The sequence below is a fragment of the Pezoporus wallicus genome, unplaced genomic scaffold (assembly GCF_028554395.1).
Source record: "Pezoporus wallicus isolate ANWC-B61680 ecotype Strahan unplaced genomic scaffold, APGP_CSIRO_Pwel_v1 contig_6897, whole genome shotgun sequence".
Lineage (NCBI taxonomy): Eukaryota > Metazoa > Chordata > Aves > Psittaciformes > Psittacidae > Pezoporus > Pezoporus wallicus.
In genome coordinates, this window is record NW_026636510.1 from 668073 (window position 1) to 690356 (window position 22284).

General features: G+C 35.5%; 1 protein-coding gene across 1 annotated transcript; it reads left to right on the forward strand.

The window, feature by feature from the left end:
• Positions 1–1988: 1988 nt before the first annotated feature.
• Positions 1989–20737, forward strand: MCCC1 (methylcrotonyl-CoA carboxylase subunit 1). Its single transcript, XM_057400419.1, has 17 exons — positions 1989–2128; positions 2542–2637; positions 2805–2926; positions 3961–4108; positions 4641–4762; positions 5700–5811; positions 6114–6195; positions 7250–7377; positions 9121–9304; positions 9803–9912; positions 11328–11544; positions 12581–12667; positions 13217–13266; positions 15549–15686; positions 17010–17117; positions 18171–18242; positions 19811–20737. Exons 1-17 carry the CDS (start codon positions 2048–2050, stop codon positions 19928–19930), a joined length of 1977 nt encoding a protein of 658 aa, XP_057256402.1. The 5' UTR covers positions 1989–2047; the 3' UTR covers positions 19931–20737.
• The last annotated feature ends 1547 nt before the right edge of the window (positions 20738–22284 follow it).

Here is a 22284-nt window from a genome sequence, read left to right on the forward strand (position 1 = left end):
CCGAGCCTGGGGCTGGGTTGTCGGAGGGAGGGAAGAAGAGGCTCTGCGCCGTGGGAAGAGCGAAGTAGCTGGGCCGCCGCCTGCCCCGCTGCTGGGCGGTGTGTGCGTACGTGGGATGCTGGTGCTCTGGGCTCCTCTGTGGATAGAAGGAGCAAAGAAATCACCCAGGCTTTCAAGCATAGTGTTAGTAGTTGATACAGGTTCCATGAAATTGTCTAGGGTGTTCGGGGTTTGAAAACTGTCGTTGCCAACCTTCCGCCAGCTGGAAGCCGGTGCAATAGGAATTGGTGACTCCGACGGCGGTTTATTAGAGGCATAGGAAATGCATAACTTCCCTCTCTTGTTATTGGAATTGAGCCTTTGGTTATGTGGTGTCAAGGGCATCTCTTGTCTTTTTGTCTAATACTGTTTAAGAATTGCTGGACCGGATCCAAGATTCCAAAGTTGATGTATGTGTGAAATGAAAACAGTTCTAGGAATTTACAGTTTCTCGCAGACACATAAGCTTTCACAATCTCATTTCTTTGGTATTAATTGGTTGAGGTTTAATTTTCAATTTCAGAATATAAATAGCTCTTCATAGCTCTTATTTCTTGTTATCTTTAACATTATTTATCTCTACAGCTTTTCTCTGTACAAACAACTATTTCCCATTTAAGCTTTTTTAAGTTGTGGTTGTTTATGTCTTCTTGCCTGAATACTTCAAGTTGCTGTCTCTAATAAATACCACTATCCACTAAAAGAGACTTTGAATGCTGGTAGAAAAGCAAGGGAATAATTTGTTTTGTGTCTAAATGCAAGCACTTAAGGAGATATCTAGTGAAGTTTGCACAAACCTCCCTTGAACTTGAGTATGTTCTGTGTAAATAGTTGTATCATAATTCTGTTCTTCTCTTACCTGAAAATGAAAGTAGAGTGGTGGCCGGTTCTTCATACACTTTTCTAACACTGCTGTGTGTTTGTAATTGTACAGGCGATGGAACCAAGTACAAAGATTTGTGAAATGTGCCTCAACGATAGGTATGAAGTTGAACTTCTTTAGCCGCTAGGTTTAACTGCTTGTGTAATGTGGGTGGTTTTACAATTAGATTTAGGCCATTAGTTGCTGAAAAACCGTACACTTTAAAAATAAATATTAAATATTTGTATAGCTTTTGAAAACAGGAGTCTGTAGCTGACCTAACAAATATTCTTTAATGTGTAAACAACATTTTGACTAAGTTTGTCTGCCATATTTAGGTATACTCAATGAAAAGTATTTATTTTTGTGGTGTTTTCCTCCGAGTCCTTTTCTGATACAAATGTTGTAAAGTGTGAGAGAATTGGGTTTTTAAGTAAAATGGTACTTAAATAATATATGAAGGCAAGTAAGAAGTATATAGCAAGGTGATTTAAACTGACCCTGTTGTCAAGTTGTCTAAAAAGATATGTTTCAGAATTCAGAGGTATGTTTTGATTATATTAGTTAGTTTTAAGCTATTTAGTTATGCCTGTGCATATTTCTGTACCATTGTAACTGTCATGAGACTTCATAAAAGCTAGTGAGTCAGTACTTAAAAAAAAAACCTAAAGAAAACCAACAAACAAGCCAACCCCCAAAGCCTTCCTGCCTTGTTATTGGTTTATGACTGTGACTGTGCTCATCAAAGAAATGTGAATTACTTCTGGGGGAGTGAGGAGCCAGTGAGGACAGGTGTTAATTGTTCCCTAGTTGGTCCAAAAAGTACGCAATAAAAATATAAGCATCAACTTTTATGTTTCAGGATTTTAGTTTTAGAATATATTTCTTAGTTCTAGAAAGAAAAAAAAGGAAAAAAGTTTAATTAAGCATACTTCTGCATAAGGACACTAAGGATAAAATTTGAAGACTAGCATGGAAATGCTTTTTGGTGAAGCATGGTTTTTTTCATTATTGGAAGAAATGCATAAATGCTGTAAATGTTTAAAAAGAAATCTGAATTTTAAGATGGTTTTATCTTTTCAAACAGGAGGTCACAACATAAGGAAGATTCTTATCGCAAACCGAGGAGAAATTGCTTGCAGAGTGATGCGAACAGCAAAGAAAATGGGTGTGAAGTCTGTAGCAGTTTATAGTGAAGCAGACAGAAATTCCATGCATGTAGCAATGGTGAAGTATATTCATTTTTGATTACTGTTCATTAACAACACTATTTCTCATTGATAAGTTCAATGTGCAAGTAGATTTATGTGCTAATGCAGTTGATTTTCACCTCTGTAGAGTGGCTTCCAAGTTTTTCTTGCATCATTGAATATTTTGTCTAGTCTCTGTCTCAGCACTTGACAGCTTTACAGGAAGTGCATTACGGTTTGGCTTTCTAATGCTGTAGTAGTCAGGAAGTTAAGAGAATGGACTCTGGTTTTGGGAAAAAAGTCGAAACTGTTTCCCCCAGTTGAGTATGAAGAGAGGCAGTGATGTAAACTGTTGCATGCTAGCAATCTGATAAACAATGTAATTGACTCAGAAATTCAGTTAAATTTACTTATTATTAAACAGCCTGTATTAAATTTTTTCTGTAACAGGCAGATGAAGCATATTGCATTGGTCCAGCACCCTCACAGCAGAGTTACTTGGCCTCAGAAAAAATAATGCAGGTAGCTAAGGCCTCAGCAGCTCAGGCAAGTAGATCATGACCTTAAATCTTCTGTTACTACCATGCTCTTTAGTTCTTTATTTTTGCCTGTGGTGCTTCCGTCTTGTGTTTTCTTAGTGAAACTCTGTGGAAGTTTCAGGGTTTTCTAAGGTAAACATATAAAAATAGGCTGGTAACATTATTCTGTTGTAGGCTATTCATCCAGGTTATGGTTTTCTGTCGGAAAGCACAGAGTTTGCAGAGTTGTGCAAGCAAGAAGGAATCATCTTCATAGGTCCACCTTCGTCTGCCATCAAGGATATGGGTATTAAGAGGTATCTATTTCTGCTTTTTACATGGCTATGCTGTTTACAGTTTGCCAAAGCTTATTTTGTTAAGGAATGACCAGCTGCTCCATAATTGTTTTATTCTGTCGGTTTTGTTGTCTTTTGTGGCTTTCTTCAAAGGAATGAGCTCTAAGTTTATAGATGATCTATAAATCTGTAAGATCTGTAGATTCATATAGACTTAGAAACAGTCAAGATTGTTCAGCAAGTAAAATTTTGGTAATTAAGTATGTAACTAATGCTAGTTTTCCAGAATTGGGGCATTGCAATGTTACATAGATAAGGGTTCAGCAGTCAGATCAGATATTTGTATACGGGTCAAAAGAACAGTGGAAGGGAAACACCTATATCATGAGGGGTTAGTGTTGTTTATTTAAAATGGGATGATAAGTTTTATTCATCACAGAGGATCTTATTCTTAGTTGCTTAAATCAAAGAAATGTTTCCAGGGTATGAAGTATAACTCAAGAATATGGAAATAAGGTGATTACTAACACATGAACTATGTAATACTAATTTTAGATAATTAATTTTTTTGTCACTTCCTAATGTGAGAGTAAATTAACTCTGTAACTTAACTAACTTTGCATGCATATTGGAAGCCAGAGCTGTTATGCTGAGGTGTTTTATGTCTGGTATGAATCCAGCCTGTATCATAAAAAGAGTTTTGCATTTGTACAACTTTAAATATAGCTTTGGCAGGATGCATTGTTGTAATTTGAAAGTGCTAGGTTTGGCCTATATGATGTGGCTCCAAAGATAAGAAAAAAGCATAAGCCTGAAGTTGACTATGCTTTTGTGTAGAGGGCTTGCAGGAAAAAAAAGCAACCAAACAAACATTTAAAGCGTTTTATTAATTACAATCCAATTGTATGTAACCCGCTTGTGTAAGTAGTCCTGTTGAGGTCAGTGGAACTACTTATGTGAGGAGAATTAACACTGAAAACATAGATGGGTTTGGAGCTTAAAGCAAGGAAAAAAAAGAATATTATCATTCTAAACATGAAACTGTTCTGTCAAAGCACTTCCAAAGCTATAATGTCTGCAGCTGGCGTTCCTGTTGTTGAAGGGTATCATGGAGAAGATCAGTCAGAGGAGTGTCTAAAGGAACATGCCAAAAGAATAGGATATCCAGTAATGATTAAAGCTGTTCGTGGAGGTGGAGGAAAGGTAAAGAAACTAATCTGTTCATCACATGGTGTAAAGTTATCATGTCTCAGTGTCTGTAACTGAATATTCTAAAATAAATCTAAACCCAAAGAAAATAGAAAACTGCTTTTCCTTAAAATTTGTTATTAATACCCAGTCTAGCACTATGAAATCTCACTTCCTTTTGTTGTGTGGTGAGGCACAAGGTAAGAAGCTGGTATGAATTGGAAGAGTTTTGTTTATTTCAAGGGATCTCTGGTAATTCACATAAACAGAAAAGTTATTTGATGGATTTATGTAAAATTAGATGACTTTAAATTGTTACTTTGATGGTTTCTGTGACTTTTTTTTTTTTTTTACTAACAGTTTTAAATGTTGCCTAAGAAGTGATTAGAAATACCAGTTAAGAATTTGGCGTCAAGGCACCATGTATAGCGAATTCCCTGTCTAAAGCTGATTTTACTCTGAAATTTCTTGCTCTTTATGTACAACAAGGATTTTTATTGTGTACCAGATTATTAGACATTTAGGTATGCTTTTTTCTGTATTTTAGGGCATGAGAATTGCTCACTCAGAAAAGGAGTTTCTGGACCAACTAGAATCAGCTAGGAGAGAAGCAAAGAAGTCTTTCAATGATGATGCAATGCTGATTGAGAAATTTGTAGATAATCCAAGGTGAGAAATAGAGGTTTTAGTATAAACACTGTGATATTTCTTCTCATGTTAAAAAAAAATCAAAACAAAACAGCAAAGAAGTACCACACAGCTGCTTGTTCCCCCACTGTGGGATGGGGAGGAGAATCAGGAAAAGGTAAAACTCATGGGTTGAGCTAAGAACAGTTTAATAATTGAAATGAAACAAAGTAAAATATAATGATATATTTAATACTAGATAATAATTATATACTATAGATTATGTAATATATGTTATATGTTACTGTATATTATGCAATTTATATAATTTAATATATAATAATACATTTTAGATTATGAAAATAACAATGGTAATGACAGAGAGAGTGAGAGAGGAATAAAATCAAGAAACACAAGTGATATACAATAAAGTAGCTCACCACCAATGTCCAGTCTGTCCCTGAGCAGTGATTAGTGGCTCCCAGCCAACTCCCCCCAGTTTTTATACAGAGCATGATGATCCATGGAGTGGAATATCCCTTTGGCAAAAGATTGAAAAGTCCTTGACTTAGGGTGAGCACTGCTTAGCAATAACTAAAACATCAGTGTGTTATGGAGATTATTCTTATAGTACAGACAAAACACAGCACTATACCAGCTAGTAGGAAGAAAATGAACTCTATCCCAGCCAAAACAGGATCCCAGGATGCTTGTTTATCCTATGGTGTTTCGCAACAGTAGCTGGCATTTAGAATTCTGTTTCATTTAGGACACTGAGGAAGTCTAAACCAATTGAAATCCTGCATAATAGCAGCCACATTTCTATATTTTTTGGTCATCTGAGGACAGACACTTAAACCTATACAGTCCTAGTGAAGTATACAGGACTATATACAAGTTCAGAGTCTGTTGGGGTGAAGTCAGTTGCAGGATTGGGGCTTTACTGAAATTCACTGAAACATTTATTATTATGGAACAGGCATGTTGAAGTCCAAGTATTTGGTGACCAGCATGGCAACGCAGTGTACTTGTTTGAAAGAGACTGCAGTGTGCAAAGGAGACATCAGAAGATCATTGAAGAGGCACCAGGGGTGAGCAGAAAGTTCTTACAGTACCTACATATTTTTTAAATAATTGCAAACCCTCGTAAAATTTATTTAGCAGGTAGTCATTTATTTCTAAATCTCAGTACCTGTTTTAATTTTGCTGCAGAAAATGTTCTAAATGAAAAAATTACTTTAGGAAAATGATTCTTGGGGGAAAAAATATGTAGATTTCATTGATAAGGATTTCACTACAGTTACTAAATATTGCAAAATGTTCATGCATAGTAGGTTTAGTATCACCAAGATTCACAATAATTTGTAACGTTTTGTATTATTATTGTTTACAGCCAGGAATTAATGCTGAAGTTCGAAAGAGACTTGGAGAAGCTGCTGTCAAAGCAGCTAAAGCAGTTAATTATGTGGGAGCAGGTAAGTCTGTAAAGGTATGGCTGCTCCAGAGGTATGCTTTTAACTTGGTAAGACTATGAGACTCAAGGCAAATAGCATCTGTTTGTTTTGGAGTATGATACACATCCAACAATTTTATTTATTTATTTATTTATTTTAAGTTTAAGGAGGTAATCACATGGTTAAATTTGATGCAGTTACAACTTTAAATTTGCACACCTGGTCTGAGCTTAAGACTAACAACAGCTGAAGAATAGAAGGAAAAAATTTCAGAGCAGATAATTCAATCAGCTAATTGTCTGATGAAAGAGAAATTATTTTTCCCTTGCTCTGATCAAACTTACTAACATTCATAATGCTCACTCTCCAACAACAAAGAAAAATACTTTATATTCAAACAGTAAAGCCTTTAAGAGAAAAATGGCTCACTGTCTGTGAAGTTCACACTATTTCCCAAATAAAAAATAACCTGCTAAAATTATTTGTGAATTTTTCTCACTTATTTCCTTGGAATTTTATTTTATTTATAATTGCATGTCTTACACATAAACACAGTAAGTTAAAGAGTTTTGATGCACTTTTTACAGCTCGTAATGAAATGCATCTTTTATTGTAGAAGAGAATCATAGAATAGTTAGGATTGGAAGGGACCGTAAGATCATCTAGTTCCAGCCCTGCTGTCATGGGCAGGGGCACCTTACCCTAGACCATGTCATCCAAGGCTCCATCCAACCTGGCCTTGAACACTGCCAGGGATGGAGCATTTATCACTGCTTTGGGCAACCTGTTCCAGTGCCTCACCACCCTCAGAATAAAGAACTTCTTCCTTGTGTCTAATCTGAACTTCCCCTCTTCAAGTTTGAACTGGTTAAGCACAGGATGTGTAAATGTGCAAGGAAACAGCACTTCTGTTTTCAAATTTCAATTGTGTTACCCTTTAAGATAACTTATATAGAATTTAATGAAACTCACGGTATCTGATTTTGAAATAATAGTCTTGTCCTGACATAAATTAGGTGTGTTAAGTATCCATTCTGAAGAAGTCTTGGTTTAAAGTACCCTTTTATTACTTCAGGAACAGTGGAATTTATTATGGACTCCCAACATAATTTTTACTTCATGGAGATGAATACCAGACTGCAAGTAGAGCACCCAGTTACAGAGATGATCACTGGAACAGACTTGGTTGAATGGCAGCTTAGGGTGAGTGTTAATTGATTTTCTATGTAGATTCCTCTTATCTGGTGAATAGTGCTCCTTGATTTTCTATGTAGATTCCTCTTATCTGGTGAATAGTGCTCCTTGATATTGCCTGTGAGAGACCAGATAAGTTTTCAGATCCACATCTCTTATTCAGCTAATAGGGTAGAGTTTCCTTTGCTCTAAAGGAGCATCTTGTATTACTGTATTTGTAGAGCATTGTATAGATGCTCAGAATTCCAGCAAATTCTTCCAGTTGTGTAAATAAAAAGCATTTAAAAAAATTATATTTAAAGAGATTATAGAGAATGCAGAAAGTAGGAGGAACTAGGGTCCTGATCTTTCCCTTGCCATGCTGATTTTTTTTGGAAACTCTAGTTGAAGTGTATCTCTGGCCCAAAAATTCTTGGATCAGGCTGTAGGAGAAAAAAAAAATCTTAAGAAAAACATGTGTCTGATGTTATACCAGTATAGTCACATTCTAGAATAAATGTATAGTTGTGTGGACTGGAAGCAGGCTATTTCCTCACACACCCAATTTGTAGAGGGATTACTCATGCATTCAAATGATAACAGGAAATTTTGGACCTTAGGGAACTGGAAATGAAAAACAATTTTTGTTAGATAAATCAAAAAGTGAGGACAGCAGCACCCATTGAGCTTAAGTAGGTGGCAGGGAGGTCTCTGTAACCAGACAGAAAACTAAAATGGCAAATGCTTTTGCAAAAAAGAGGAACTTCTGGATTCCTGATGTGGAAATGGAAACTGAGCTTTGAGTGCTGAGTTGGAACAGGGATCAAACAATACTTGAGGAAAGAGATAAGGTGGAAAGATACGGTGCTGTTGGCATGTGGCTTAATGAGTCAATAGACGAAAAATGTCTACCAGTGCTTGGAGAGATTATTTTTGTGAATCTGTATAGTATTACTTTTTCTTTGAAGACTAAGTTATATTCTGCTGTCTATGCTGAAATCCATAGTTTGGTGGCAGAAGGCAAGGTATGGAAAACCCCTGACACTTAAAAGATGAATTGTTGCTGTTTTTTCAATAGAAAATTGTATTTTCCCATGTGGATGAAAACTGTGTAGCTTCCTGGTAAAGTCTCCTCTGTGCTTAATTGCAGCAGACTTCTTGTTATTATTTTGTCCCTAAAAACCCTGTTTTTTCAAACTGGTGTTTGCTGGTGTTTGTTGGTATTCTTATATTTGTAATGTGAATTCCTTTGAGTAATAAAATGATGCTTCCTGCCCCATTAAAGGGTCTTAAATTGTTAGTAATCCCTTTAAAGAAACATTCCCTGAAATGTGCAGGTCTGACAGTATACAGAAGAATCAACAGTGTATGCTAGTAGTGCTGGCTGCCAGTAATCCATTTTATCATCTGCTCTTGGAGCAATTTTTCTCTAATAAAATATTGTCTTAGTTGACCAGGCTTTAACTTTAATTATCTTTTGACATAACTAGTAGGAAAAAAAATTCCACTATTTTTCTGTCGTGTTTTGGATCTGTGAAATACTAGGAGGTCAAATTACACAATAATAATTCAAAATCCTTTGATTGGTGACCCCCAGGCAAAAGCAAGAAGTAACTTCAGAACTACCTTTTTATGATGTACCACTTTTTTCTCCTTGTGCATTTTGAATGTGTTTTCTACGCATTCATATTTAGAAGAAAGATACTTACTATTTAGTACACTGGCACTCCAGAATATTGATCCCACATTAAAGAAAAAATATATTGTTTTCAGGTAGCAGCAGGAGAGAAGATTCCCCTAATGCAGGAAGAGATTCTGCTCCGGGGCCATGCGTTTGAAGCTAGAATATATGCTGAAGACCCTAAGAATAACTTTATGCCAGGGGCTGGGCCATTGCTGCACTTATCCACCCCACCACCAGATAGTTTCACCAGGATAGAAACTGGAGTCAGACAAGGTAAAACCAAGGCAGAAGTGCTTTACATCAAAAGCTTTGCTTTGTCAGCATTTCCCTCTTTGGCCTAAATAAGTTTGTCTGTCAGGGTGTTGTTATAAAGACAAATCTCTACAGAATTATTCTTCCTTATCATTGACCATTTACTTTTGGTCAGTCACTGAATATTTTATTTACCTCTTTACTTACTTATCTGTATCCAAATTATTGTCCATTGGATCACGCTGATTGTATACTCATCACAATTTATCAATCCTGCATTCTGACTGCAACAGTGAAAACTGAATTTGAGTAATGTTACCTCTTGAAAAGTCTGTACTGAAGTTGTCCTTGGAACTGAAATGCCAGGTCACATCATTAAAGATTAATATTCTTTAAGGACACAGAAATGTGGCCATCAATTGTGTCAGAGTTTAATGCCATATGGTGTGCAGTACTATGCATTACCAACTTTCAGAAATACTTGGGTTAGTCTTACAGCATACTTTAAATATATTTTAGGTGATGAAGTTTCTGTTCATTATGATCCAATGATTGCAAAGCTAGTTGTTTGGGCTGAGGATCGTCAAGCAGCACTGAGAAAGTTGCGATACAGTTTGCATCAATATAATGTAAGTAGAAGGAACCCAGTATGATTTCAGATATTGAGCCAAATTTGTGAAGATATCAGGCAAACAAAATATGGATAAAATACTACAGTAAACCAAAAGTGGTTGCTAAGAGGGAGCCTGCTTTGCCACTAGCAGTTAAGATTTAGTATTTCCTTGGAGAAGCTGTATTTTTATCTAATTTGCAGTTGGTGGAGGGAGTAAAGATAACTGTGAAGTCTGGTTTTAAGCATAGATTTCTCTTAAGTTTGCAGTATCTTCAGCTGGGTGATGCAGCTGGGACTTTATAGAAGAGTAAGGCTGAATAATAACACTTTCAATTGTGGTGTGACCTTTCTGAAACCTAAAGGAACTTGTAGGTAGAATGTGTATCAGATGATGTTTGCTTGTAACTTCTAAGTTATAAAAACCCGTAAGATTTAAATGACACATGTGGTAAAGAAATACGGAGAATTTTTAATGCTGTTAGTTCTTTTTAAGAAGTGGTCCCTTTTTCCCCTATAAAAACTACAGGTGTGTATCTCTTTTCAAAAGAGGAATTCGGGAGGTTTGACTTGAGGTGAGACTGAATATTATTTGTGCAGAATTAATTCATACTTTTAAATGAAAAACAAACATGGTTGAGGTACTGAAAATGTTTGGCACACTATTGTTTTAGCTAAAACATTACTGCAAATGAAGAGATGGGGGGGGAATCTATTGGGTCTTTTGTGGGTTTCCCCTCCCCTGAATTTTCTTAGTAGTTCTGTCAATAAATGTTACAGCACAATACACCTACAAGTTTCACTGATTTCTCTAAAATATTTCTAATTTCATGTTGGTTGGATGGTAATTTTGCAGTACAGGAAATGAGTAGTATCTAGTAAAAGTCACTGTTCCCATTTCTTACTCTTTAAAGATCAAATAAGGAATATTTGAAACTATTTTAACTTATTTTTAGTAAGAAGCACTTTTCATACTAATGATCTTATTTTAAATACTCAGAGCATGATTTTCTGAAGCAGTTGGGTGGGATTTGGGTGGGTTTTCTGTAGTTTTTGTGTTTTGTTTTTTTTTTTTTTTTTTTGCGGGGGATGTTCCTTCTCTGAATAACCTCCCATTATCATTGCTAGAAAACTTTCTTTGACTTCACAGTGGACGAAGGTAGCATTTTAAAAATAGTGCTTTTGAAAAAGTATTCATATTGGGTTTTTTGTTGTGTTTTTTTTTTAATTTTCGTTTTTCTTTTTAAAAGCAATGTTTTCATTGGTAATAAAACAGACCAGTTGAATTCATTACATTTTATTGACAGACTTTGTATTTTGCTAGTGCTATCTGAAGAAAGATCAATCTTTTATCTACTCGTAAGTTAACTAGAAATCTATATACTCATTCATAGCTTCAGTTCAATTTGGCAATATGTTTCTTTTTCTTTACAGATTGTAGGATTAAGCACTAATATTGACTTTTTACTGAGTCTGTCAGGACACCCACAGTTTGAGGCTGGAAATGTGCACACTAATTTCATTCCTCAACACCATCATGAACTATTTCCAACCAAAAAGGCAACCCCACATGAAGTTATGTGTCAGGCAGCTCTAGGACTCATACTGAAAGAGAAAATGCTAACTGAAGCTTTTAGAGATCAGTCAGATGGTAAGGATCATTCTTTTGTTTTATTTTACCTGTGACTGGATGAGACAATGCTGTGAGCTCATGTGCAATATTTAATTTGTGTGCTCCTTACTTTGTGCTGCTCAAAATTCTGCATTCTGGCGTCTGTCAGATATTTACCCAGACAGCAAACTATAACTCTTGTTAAGGGACAGGTATTGAATATATCAGCACTGTACTGTACAGACTCCTTCTGACAGCACTTCAGATAGGCGCTATCTGAAAGACCTTGGTATGCATAATTAGTGTCACTGTGTACTCTTTGTTCTTTACAAGCATAAACAGTGAGTATCTGTCACTGTTATTCTTACAGTTGGCCCAAGGTCTTCAGAGATAAAATTGACCTTGCTAGAACTGGGAGAGGCAATAGGGTTTAATTGAATGAGCTGGACATTCTTGAGTTCTGACACTGTTAATGGCTATACCAGTTGGGCATGTGATTGCTGTTAAAAAAGACTTCATAGAAATCTAAGACATGCTGCCAACACCCTTGTTAATTTTCTTCTCCACTTTAACTATCCTGGAAACATGGGAGAGTGGGATTGGAAAGATTCACATGCACTGTTGCTTTAAGAGATGATGAACGAATCGAGCAATATCTGATAGCTGTATATCTGATCCATCCTCAAAAACACCTCCATCTTCCCAGGCAATTTGCTGCCATGTTTGACTGCTCTTACAGTTGGAACCTTCACCTAAAGGTTAATCTGAACCAGCTGTGTTGCAGTTGAATTCCCATGTTGCTTTCCTGTTCAAGGATCTCTTCATGGAGAACAGTCAATGTCTTTCTTAGTAAGTGCTGTTAGTGTCATGTTTTCTGTAGGTTACACAGCATCAGTTTATTCAGTGTTGAAGCTTTAGTGAGGGACTGTTACTATTACAGTGGTTCCTCAATCTTTAATGTGCAATATAAATATGTAAGTAAGATGGTAGAAATAGTAGGACAGTGATTTTTTTTTTGTGGTGTAAATTGCTAAAGTACAATTGAAGTAAAATATGTATGTATTTTGTGTTTTAGATAAATTCTCACCGTTTGCATCCAGCACTGGTAGGAGACTAAATATATGTCATACTAGAAAGCTGTCTCTGCTGGATGGGGAAAACAGTAAGTTAATAAAATGTGTGGAGGGAGAGGAGGTACTTGATGGATAGAATTATTTCAACTGGTGCTTGAGAATTCAGGCTAACCAACAGCAAATAGAAGCAGTATGAGTTTTAAGCAGTTTCAGCTGGGAATTCACAGAACTTAATGCTTAATCTACTTGAGGAAATTTCTTGAGGAAATACAAACCAAATTTAAACAACACAACTAATGTTTATCACTTAAAGGAATAAGGATGAGGTTGACTTTTTTTTTTTTTACTTCATTTTGGTATGAAAGTGCTCAGCATTTTCTCCCATCAAAACCTGCTTTCTGTCCAGGTAACTTAATACAGATTTCAGAGCATGACTTCAGGTGTTCATCTTTGAAAAACAAATTGTCTAGAATTCAGTGTGTACGAAGCTAATCTGAAAATACTTGTTCTTAGTATTGGTAGGTCTCTCTTTTTATCAAGAAAGATGCACTAAATATTGTGTATATGTTGTTATTCTCTAGATCCTATAATTAAATCTACTCACATGCACCTTTTTTTTTTTTCTTTTAATTGAACAGCTGTGGAAGTAGCTGTAACTTACAATCAAGAAGGGTCATACAACATGCAGGTACAAGGCCATATTTTTTTTTTGTTTCCCAGATATTTCCTTAGGTAAAAGAAGAAAGTTTCTTGTAAAATTCTCTTGGTATTAACCATTACCGAAGTTCCTTGGTAATTACTGATACAGGACTCTGTTCTTGGTTTGCTTGCAGCTGGTGTTGCAGTTGTATTATTTTGGCCTGAAATTATCTTTGCTAGATGCAGGATTGGCATGGAAGAGGTACTAAAATACTTCTGAAAATAAGGCTAAGAAAAGCATTTGGTTTTCCAGTGTTTAAAGATCAGGCTTTGTTTTCCTCTTCCTTAAATTTGTCTTTCTAAAACATTGAGATGTTTAAATCTGCATTTAAAAAGGTTGGGTTTTTTTTTTTTTTTCCATGGGACTACTGCTTTATTCTGTGCATGAAATGGATCTCCTGAGGGATAAATAAAAGCTTTCTAGAGCATTACCTGTAAGATAACTTTTTTTTTTTATTTTGAAGTTGGAAATTGGAAAGTAATTACCAAACAAGATTAGGAATGAGACTAGTAAATCTGGTTATATGATTGGATGATGCCACATAGAATTGGCTTCTTTCTCTATGTTATTAGAGATCCTATAGGATACCACTTAAGATGCTTTAAACATAGATACTTGTGTATGTGCATGTATGATAGTCTCCAGTTGTGTGGCTTATGGGGGCTGTGTTTTTGCTGAGTGTGGAATATCCTTCTTGCATCACCTGGAGGTAAATGGGTTTTCTCTTATATTTGGCACCCAGAATGAGTGTATGCTTAAGAATGCAGTCTCTCTGTAGATCAGCTTCTTGTTTCCAATATTCAGAAAAGGGGAATTAAGAGAATAAGGCAGTATTTATGAACTGCTTAGACTATATAGAGAAAAGCATATGAGAAAAATAGTGAGAAAACTATTGTGCTTTCATGTGTATAACCCCATGTCAGGTAACTCCAACGCTTATTTCTACTGATATGAGATAACCCACATCCATCAAGTAATACCCAAATGATTTTGAGTGTTATAGATTACATACATAATGCAGGAGAGCTTTTACACATTACATAAGTAATGTCAGTGAAAAGTAAAAAGAGGCTGGAAGTGAAATGAAGCGAGGCCTTTTCGGGGAGGGGAAGGGCAAGGGCAACAGCTGAGAATGTAGACCTGCAGGGAAGAAAGGAGAATGGGTGTTGAGATGGAAATGGAGAAAAGCTGGAGACAAGGGATGGAGAAACAGAATTGGGAGCTGATAATGAGGAGGACAGTGCCTTTGGAGGGCTATAAAACCTTCCTGGAGACCAAGCAACTAGAGCAGGTTGCTGGGCTATGGAACTGACAAGCCCTCACAGTGCTGACCAGGGTGTTGCCCCGATTTGCACCCCTGCTCAGGATGCTGATCAAGAAATTTATTTTTTTTTCCTCAGGGATCAATATCAGATGAACAGTATCCTTTTGATGCATGTTAAAGTCTCCGTTCAGTGGAAAAATAGTGTGGGACTATATAAATGAAGACTGAATTTTATCTCGACTTGTAACATCCTGAAAGATCAGCAAGTCTCTTGATTCTTTGCTCAGTGATGTTAGAAATAAAAATATCAGTTAAATGTAATGCACTTAAGTTCATATTCTTACTGTCTTTGTATTCTGAAGTTGTTGCAGAGGTGCAATTTCCATTGATGTAGATGAAAAGGTTTCCTACAAATAAATAGCCTTTCCATTTGGTATTTCTTTTGCAGTTTTGGTTTCTAATTGACACTGTTTCCATTACTGCTCTCCACTACTCCTTTTGTAGGCTTACTGAATATGTTGTAGTTTCTGTATCATAAGCTTCCAAGACTGAGGAAGTTGCTCATCTTTTGGAAAGCATTGTGTAATCTTATTATGTCAGCTGAATAGTATGGATTTTTCAACTTGGTAGAAGTCAATATGCTAGAACAAATTAAAAATATTGCTAAACAAAACACTTTGATTTTTGCTGTTGTTTTTCCTGAGAGGTAGTATACCTTTGTGTTTTGAATGCTATTCATATTTGAACTATTGCATAGTTTATGATAAAAAAATGTCATGGGAGAGCATGTTAGTTGATCTTCAGAGCTGATTGCATTGGTTATGGAATACAGACTGTTAACAGAAAAATAAAGGATATGTAAGATAATTCCGGAATTTGGAAAAAAATCAAATCTTTAAAATCTATGAAGAATCGCATGTTACGAGTGTATACTACAAATACTAGCTTTTGGTTTATTGTTCATGAAGGGTTAGCTTTTGTCCTTATAAAAGTATTTTACTTCCAGATTCAAGATGAAACTTTCTTGATTTCTGGAGAGATCTTCAATGAAGATGATTCGGTTTACTTGAGGTCTTCAGTAAATGGAACAGTGTGTAAGTCCAAATTGGTCATTTTGGACAACACAATTTATCTCTTCTTTCCGGTAAAGTTCCTTTCTTTATTATTCAAGTATAAAATTTCAGAGCTTTAATGAACAATATAAACTGCAAGAGAATGTGAAAGAGAATCATAACTTCAAGTTCTTCTGTTGGCCCATAATGTTTTGATACGTATTGTGCTTATAGCTATAGTTAGAAGTTAGCTGCTTATGGTCAGTGAGTAAAAAAATCAATGACATTTAGAAAGATAAAATGTAATTAGTTGCATGAGAATTACAAGTAATGGTCTGGGAGGGGAAAGCACAATATCAAAATGTTTAAGTTTCTAAGTTTGTTAGATTTATGAACAGTAGCAGTTACTTTAAATGGATAATTATTTGGATGTGCTTGTAACTGATACTTTGGTTACATTTCTAAAATGATAATAAAAAAAGTATATTGGTCTGAGGAAGGGTAACTTCAGCTAATATTAAAAAATTTGAATTATGAGTTACCATAGCCTTATTTGTATTGCATGAATAATGACATTTGAAAGAAGAGGTGCCCCAATTTGCATTATCAGGCTTGTAATTTTTTATTTTTAGTTAAAAAGCTGACAGGCCCTTAATGTATCTCAATACAAATGTAATTTAAATATGTAAATTATTATGTATTCATTTCAGTAATTAACCTCTAGCTCTGAGACTTCCAGCAGACTGCATTGAGAACTTCGCTACTCCACTGATGAGAACAAAATAATTCATGCTGGAATGGCAAAGCTCAGTTTTCCCATAGTATCAGAGTGGAGTCTAGGATGGGGGCATCTAGAAGAAATCACAGGAGTTTTAGGGTATGGGTAGGATGTGTGGGAGAATGAGTCATTGGGAAACTCTGGGTAGCAAGTCTGAGAGGAACTGGGGAATTCTGAATAATGGTGAGAATTTCTCAGTAAACTCGGCACTAAATCCACTTCATTGTAAATTGTGAAACACTCATTGATAATGCATGGCAATGAAGATGCCAATGTCTGTCTTTCTTGCATCAACCTGCCTTTGCACATTTTCTAAAACCTTCTGTGCTGTTGCTGCATGAATAGGGAAGGTGTGGCTTTGGTACATAGCTCCACGTGGAACCTGTTTTTCCCAGGGGTAGTTCCTTCCTTACCGATCCTTGGCAGCTGCCACCATGGCTTTTGAGGACTTGGATACTGGTGAAGTAGTAAGCATACCAACAGTGCTTTTGCTGCTCTGACCCCACACCTCTTCCACCCTGAACAGTTGACTCATTTCCCTGAAGCTGGATCTGTTCTTTCACTGTATGTTAGCATATTGCACTAGTAGTATTATTTTATGTTGTTAACTCATATGTCATTGATTTTATTTCTGTAGGAAGGTAGTGTTCAGATTGGCCTTCCTGTACCCAAGTACTTATCTGCCGTGACTTCAGTGGGAATGCAAAGTGGTGCTGTAGCACCCATGACAGGCACAGTTGAAAAGGTAATTTTAATAATATGGGTAGGACATGAATTCTCCAATATATGTACAAGTTTACTCTTCCAGAAATGGTGTTTGCTTCTGTACTGCCAGGAAAGAAAGAATCGGGATCAGAAATGTCAGTGCTATGTAACTTCTTCCAATTGGAAAATGCCCTGTTTACTCTGAGTTTTCAGTAGCCACCCAAGAGTTTTTCAGTCTTCTAGTTGTTTTTTTTCCTAGAGCTCTGGAAAATCTGAATATTTAACTTACCCTACTGCTTAAATTATTTCTTCTTCATCTCAATTTCTTTTTATGGCAAAGTACCCTGAAATGTTACAGGTTTTGTTCAGTTACAGTGTTGCAGTGTGATCCATTATATCTAACCAAAAGAGTGAGCTGCTAGATGTACTTGCAAAAAAGAGAACTAGAAATGCCTTTTTTGCTAATCTATGTGTTTTGCTGCTTCTGTTTATGTTTCTGTTTCTTTAGCATAGGAAGTCTTGTGTATTTCTCTGTACATTGACAAAGTTTCAACAGAAAAAAAAAAACATTTCCAGGAGAGTTTAGCAGTTAAAAGAATTCTGCTAGTGATAAAAAGGCATAAACAACAAAAAGACATGAACCCTTTCAGAGGGTGGAGTACACTGAACATGGGTCTCTTACGTATAAATCAGTTACTGCAGAAAAACTAGGTGGATCCTGCAATCTTCTGTATGGATTTTCTTTTCAAGACTTTAGGGACTCCAGGAAAAGGTTCTGCACTTTCTCCCTCAAAATAGATGCTCATAAACCCAAAAAGGGTGGAATGTGCATTGTCTTATTTAGTGTTTTTTCTTTGATACATAAATTGCTTCCTGGTCATCCTGTTGGCTGTTACTGAACCTATATCTATAGCTTCTGACTTCCCTTGAGTATTATCTAGAGAACTTCGATACCCAACATAACAGTAATAAAGATATGAGGCTGTTTTGCAAAACCAGGGTCACTCAGTAGACTGTGCTAGGCAAAGTCAGCTGCTGATGTTTAATGGTACAGATATGCATGATTTCTTCTCAATTTTCTCTGGAACTATAGGTGTTTGTGAAAGCAGGGGATAAGGTTCAGACTGGAGACCCTCTGATGGTTATGATAGCTATGAAAATGGAGGTAGGTGAGATGTAAAAGGTTCTAATTACTGAGAAAATAAAATTCTGGTCATAATTTAGTCATTTTTGGTAGCGTTATTGAAGTATGGTGCAGTAGCTCGCAGATGTCGGTATCACTTCATGTGCTGTAAAGCAAGCATTGTCTGACTAGATTTTAGAGGATTATATTTGCTGTTATTAACAAATGATGATTATATAATCCATGGTACTCTGCAGATGTTTTGATGTTCATTTGGTTAGCTTTCTCAGTCCTTCTCTCCCCTTCCCTCCTTTCACTTCCCTTGCAGAAAATTGTCTGGGTGTATCTCTTGCTCACTGTTTGTGTGATATAAGCAAATGTAATGTCTGCAGCTACTTTATACAGAAATTTAGCTAAAAGTGACCTTGTAAATATGCATAGGACTTTTTTTTTAATAATATTTTTATTGTTGTTTACATAAAGTTTTATCAAGAGTAGACTAAAGATCCTTTGTAATTGTCCATGTGACATTCAGTGGACTAGCATTTTGGCCACTGTATATTGTCACATTGCTTGACTCTGGCTCAGATTGTTTGAACTGTAGTTTTTGCACCCTGTACTGGTTTGGTTAAGCTATTAGTTTATTTTAAATTTCAGTTTGTGATAGCAGAATTAATGTTGTTGAGAAAAATTGCCTTTCCCTTACCATGTCCTTTTATAAATGACACTAAAATGGCATGAAATGTAACTGTGCACTAAAAAAAAATTACACCTGAAATTATTTGCAATTGGATGCTAAATTTTTGTGCCTCTCCAGATGATACCTAGACAGACATTATCTGAGTTGCCTTTTTTTTTAATGGTATTGAAATAAAAGATGTTAAATTGAATAAACAGTTACTTAAATTAATACTTGCTTAGATGTGAGGATTTAATATCTAATATTTAATATTTGATATTAGACTTAATATCTATTATTTTATATTTGATATTAGACTAACCCTATGTAGAGAACTACCAAGAAACAAAACTTCAGTGGAAAACTAACCTGATACCAATCCCCAAATTGGTCTATTTGTTATTGTATGTAAACATACTATTTCATTACTGTCACTAGTAGTTGTATTTCATCTGGATTTAGCCAAATATCTGTTCAGTTAAGAGCCTTCCTGGCCAGCAAACAAAAATATCTTTAGTAATCTGTAGATACCACTTAAGGGAACAAATCTGCCATATCATTAACATTTTGGATTAAAACTGAATTACCTCTGCTTGGCATTTATTATAATAACAAAAAATGCTACAGAAGTAAATAACATTCAGCTGTTCATGCTTCAAAATATAACAACATATAGTATTTTAATCTTCAGTATCAATATCAAAATAAATATTGATGAGAAAATAAAACTTGAAAAAGGACTAGGATAACCTTTTTTTAAAAAAAACAAACAACCCAACCAAACAACAACAACAACAATTTAAAATAAATATACATGTCAGATGAAGTAATTGTGTTCTGCTTTAATTGCACCAAAGAGTAATATTAGCATTTGCTGGGGGGTGAGGTGCAAAGTACTCCGCTTGTTCACTACTGATCTGTTTCTATGCAGCATACCATAAGGGCTCCAAAGGCAGGAGTGGTAAAAAAGGTTAATTTCCAAGAAGGTGCCCAGGCCAACAGACATGCTCCATTAGTTGAATTCATGGATGAAGAGGCAGAAACAAAATGAAGTTCAAGGAAGCTGCATTTTATTTTTTCTACTTTGCTGATTTTCTTTCAGGAGGAGATTTCTTCATATTTTGAGCAAACTGTTTTGTGTAGTAGATTGGGGAATTGGTTTCCTCAGTACTTCCTGCATAGTTTGACAGTAAATTATGGTGACTTTACTGAAACTTGGATACACTGTACTGTAATCGTATAAATAACTTGTGGACCTATGTGATTGTTGTTCAGTGTTTATGTTTGTCTGTGAAAAGGCATTACACTGGAAGATGTGGAACTCATACGGTATGGGAGAGGTTAGTTAGGACTGTAAGTTACACACAGCAGGGGTCTTCTGCCTGTTTTTTCATTCACAGCTGCTTTTTTTTTTGCCTGAGAAGTGACAGCATTGATTTCAAGAAAATCTGAAAGGTGACAATTTTTTTATGAATCCATTTCTCTAGAAAAATTCCTGTTTGTGCCTTACATTTTTGCCTGAATAGGGAATTTGGGATTGTTCCTTAGCCCAGGATCTCTCTTAAGTTTTCGGTGCATCTTTTTTCCTATTTACCTCAATGAGTAGTGAAAATTTTCATTTCAAAAATATACCTTGAAATATCTGATACAAAGCATTTTTCAAGTACATATTAGCATTTGCGGCAGTAATCAGTTGGAACATTTGCTTTCTAAAAATCACTTTATCTTCAAACATAAAGTGGCATAGAAAAATGGTAATCTTATTTTAATACTTAAAGGGTACTTAAGGTGCCAAAATACTGACTTCAAAATCCTTATTACTTTTCCCATATTGTTTATATTTTAGTATATTACTTAGTATATTACTTAGTATATTTTGTATCTGCAGTGTTGCAACAGGGAAAACTAGTAGGTTGTTGGTAGGATATGCAAAGAAAATATTTCTCAGACACAGTATTCTGATCATTTGCTATAAATGTAACTTCTTTTGAAAAGCACCTAAGAGGAAAAGGGAAAGAAAGTGTTTTAATTGTTGCAAAATATTTTCACATTTTTAGTTAAGTTCTGCTTGTCATATGAACTTTTGATATACTAATTTAAGACAATAGTATAATTGATACTGCAGAAAGGAATGCCCACAGATGCTACAGTGATCCCAAACTTGTAGTTACATCTGTGCAAATGGATCCTTATACTTAACATGAAATCTCATTTTTTAATCAATATATGTCGTAGGCAATTCTCTGATCTGATGCTGTAACTGTGTAATCTTGCCTGCAATGCAGACAAAAATTGTAAAACTAATGTCTCTGGATGGTCTATATGTTAAAAGCATACTGTAATACTTTTCAGTTTTCGTTGTAATCCAATGGCGATCTGACAAAAAAATGAGTGATCATCATGTAGAATATTGCCATAGTGATTTTTTTATTTACTGCCAAATAAAAATTAAGCCTAACTTTGAATTTAGGTTTGTTTTCATTTTTCTCCATTTTGTTCTTTTCTCATTTTGTTGCTTATGTTTATGCATGAGAGGGTTTTAAGGAACTGTTTGTGAGATATCATATGATGATAGATAGACCAGAATCTGCAGATCACATTTAGGCAGCAGTAATCCAGATAGTTGTAATGGGTTTCACTGCAAGTAAGTTTAGTGACTTGTTTTATCTAAAAATGAATCTACATATAGAAATGTGAACTCGGTCCTGAAGAGATGCTGCAGCTTGGCATTTATTTTTTTAATTTCTACATGTCACTGCTGTGTTTCTAGACTTGCTTTGCTACACTGAATCTGTAGCAAAACTTTAAAACTCACAGCATGATGTTCTCTGTCAGGAAGTCTTCGCTGCTTCCTTCAGCCAGCCAGCAAAACAAGAATGTGACAAAAAGTCCTCCCTTACAAATGGAGACAAATAATTTTGCCAGTTTTAATTTTCCTTCACTTCTGAAAATTAGCAGGGTTTCTTTTGGGTGTGTTTTTTTTTTTGTTTGTTTGTTTGGGGGTGTTGTGTCCCCCCGTCCCCCCCCCCCCCCCCCCCCCGTAAGCTTTTGCTGAGATTGATTTTTCAACCAGTGAAGGCTTTGTTTATTTCAGCATAAAATCTCTTGCAGAAGTAACTGTTAGAATTTGCGCACTTCAAATGGTTTGCAATAATGTGATTTAACTGAACTTAGAGATAACAAAGTGATTAAAGGTAGGTTGTTCTTGTAACCCAGGATTTTAATTTACAGAATATTCAGAAATGTTTATTACAGATAAATCCTTCTATTATAAATGTGAATTGATAAAAGCCATATGATGCTAACACAGCTGTAACTAAACTGTTGTCTGTAGAACACTTAGTGATAGAGTAAGGAAGAAAAAAATTGGTAATTGTGTAAAATGCAGTATTTTAGTATTCAAGC

What these genes read in the sequence shown, in the direction of transcription:
- MCCC1 (XM_057400419.1), top strand. Translation starts at nt 2,048, where the DNA reads ATGCGAACAGCAAAGAAAATGGGTGTGAAGTCTGTAGCAGTTTATAGT. An exon ending in AAGGATATGGGTATTAAGAG is followed by an intron (nt 2,927 to 3,960) that starts GTATCTATTTCT and finishes GTTCTGTCAAAG; the next exon opens with CACTTCCAAAGCTATAATGT. An exon ending in CAATTTATCTCTTCTTTCCG is followed by an intron (nt 15,687 to 17,009) that starts GTAAAGTTCCTT and finishes TTATTTCTGTAG; the next exon opens with GAAGGTAGTGTTCAGATTGG.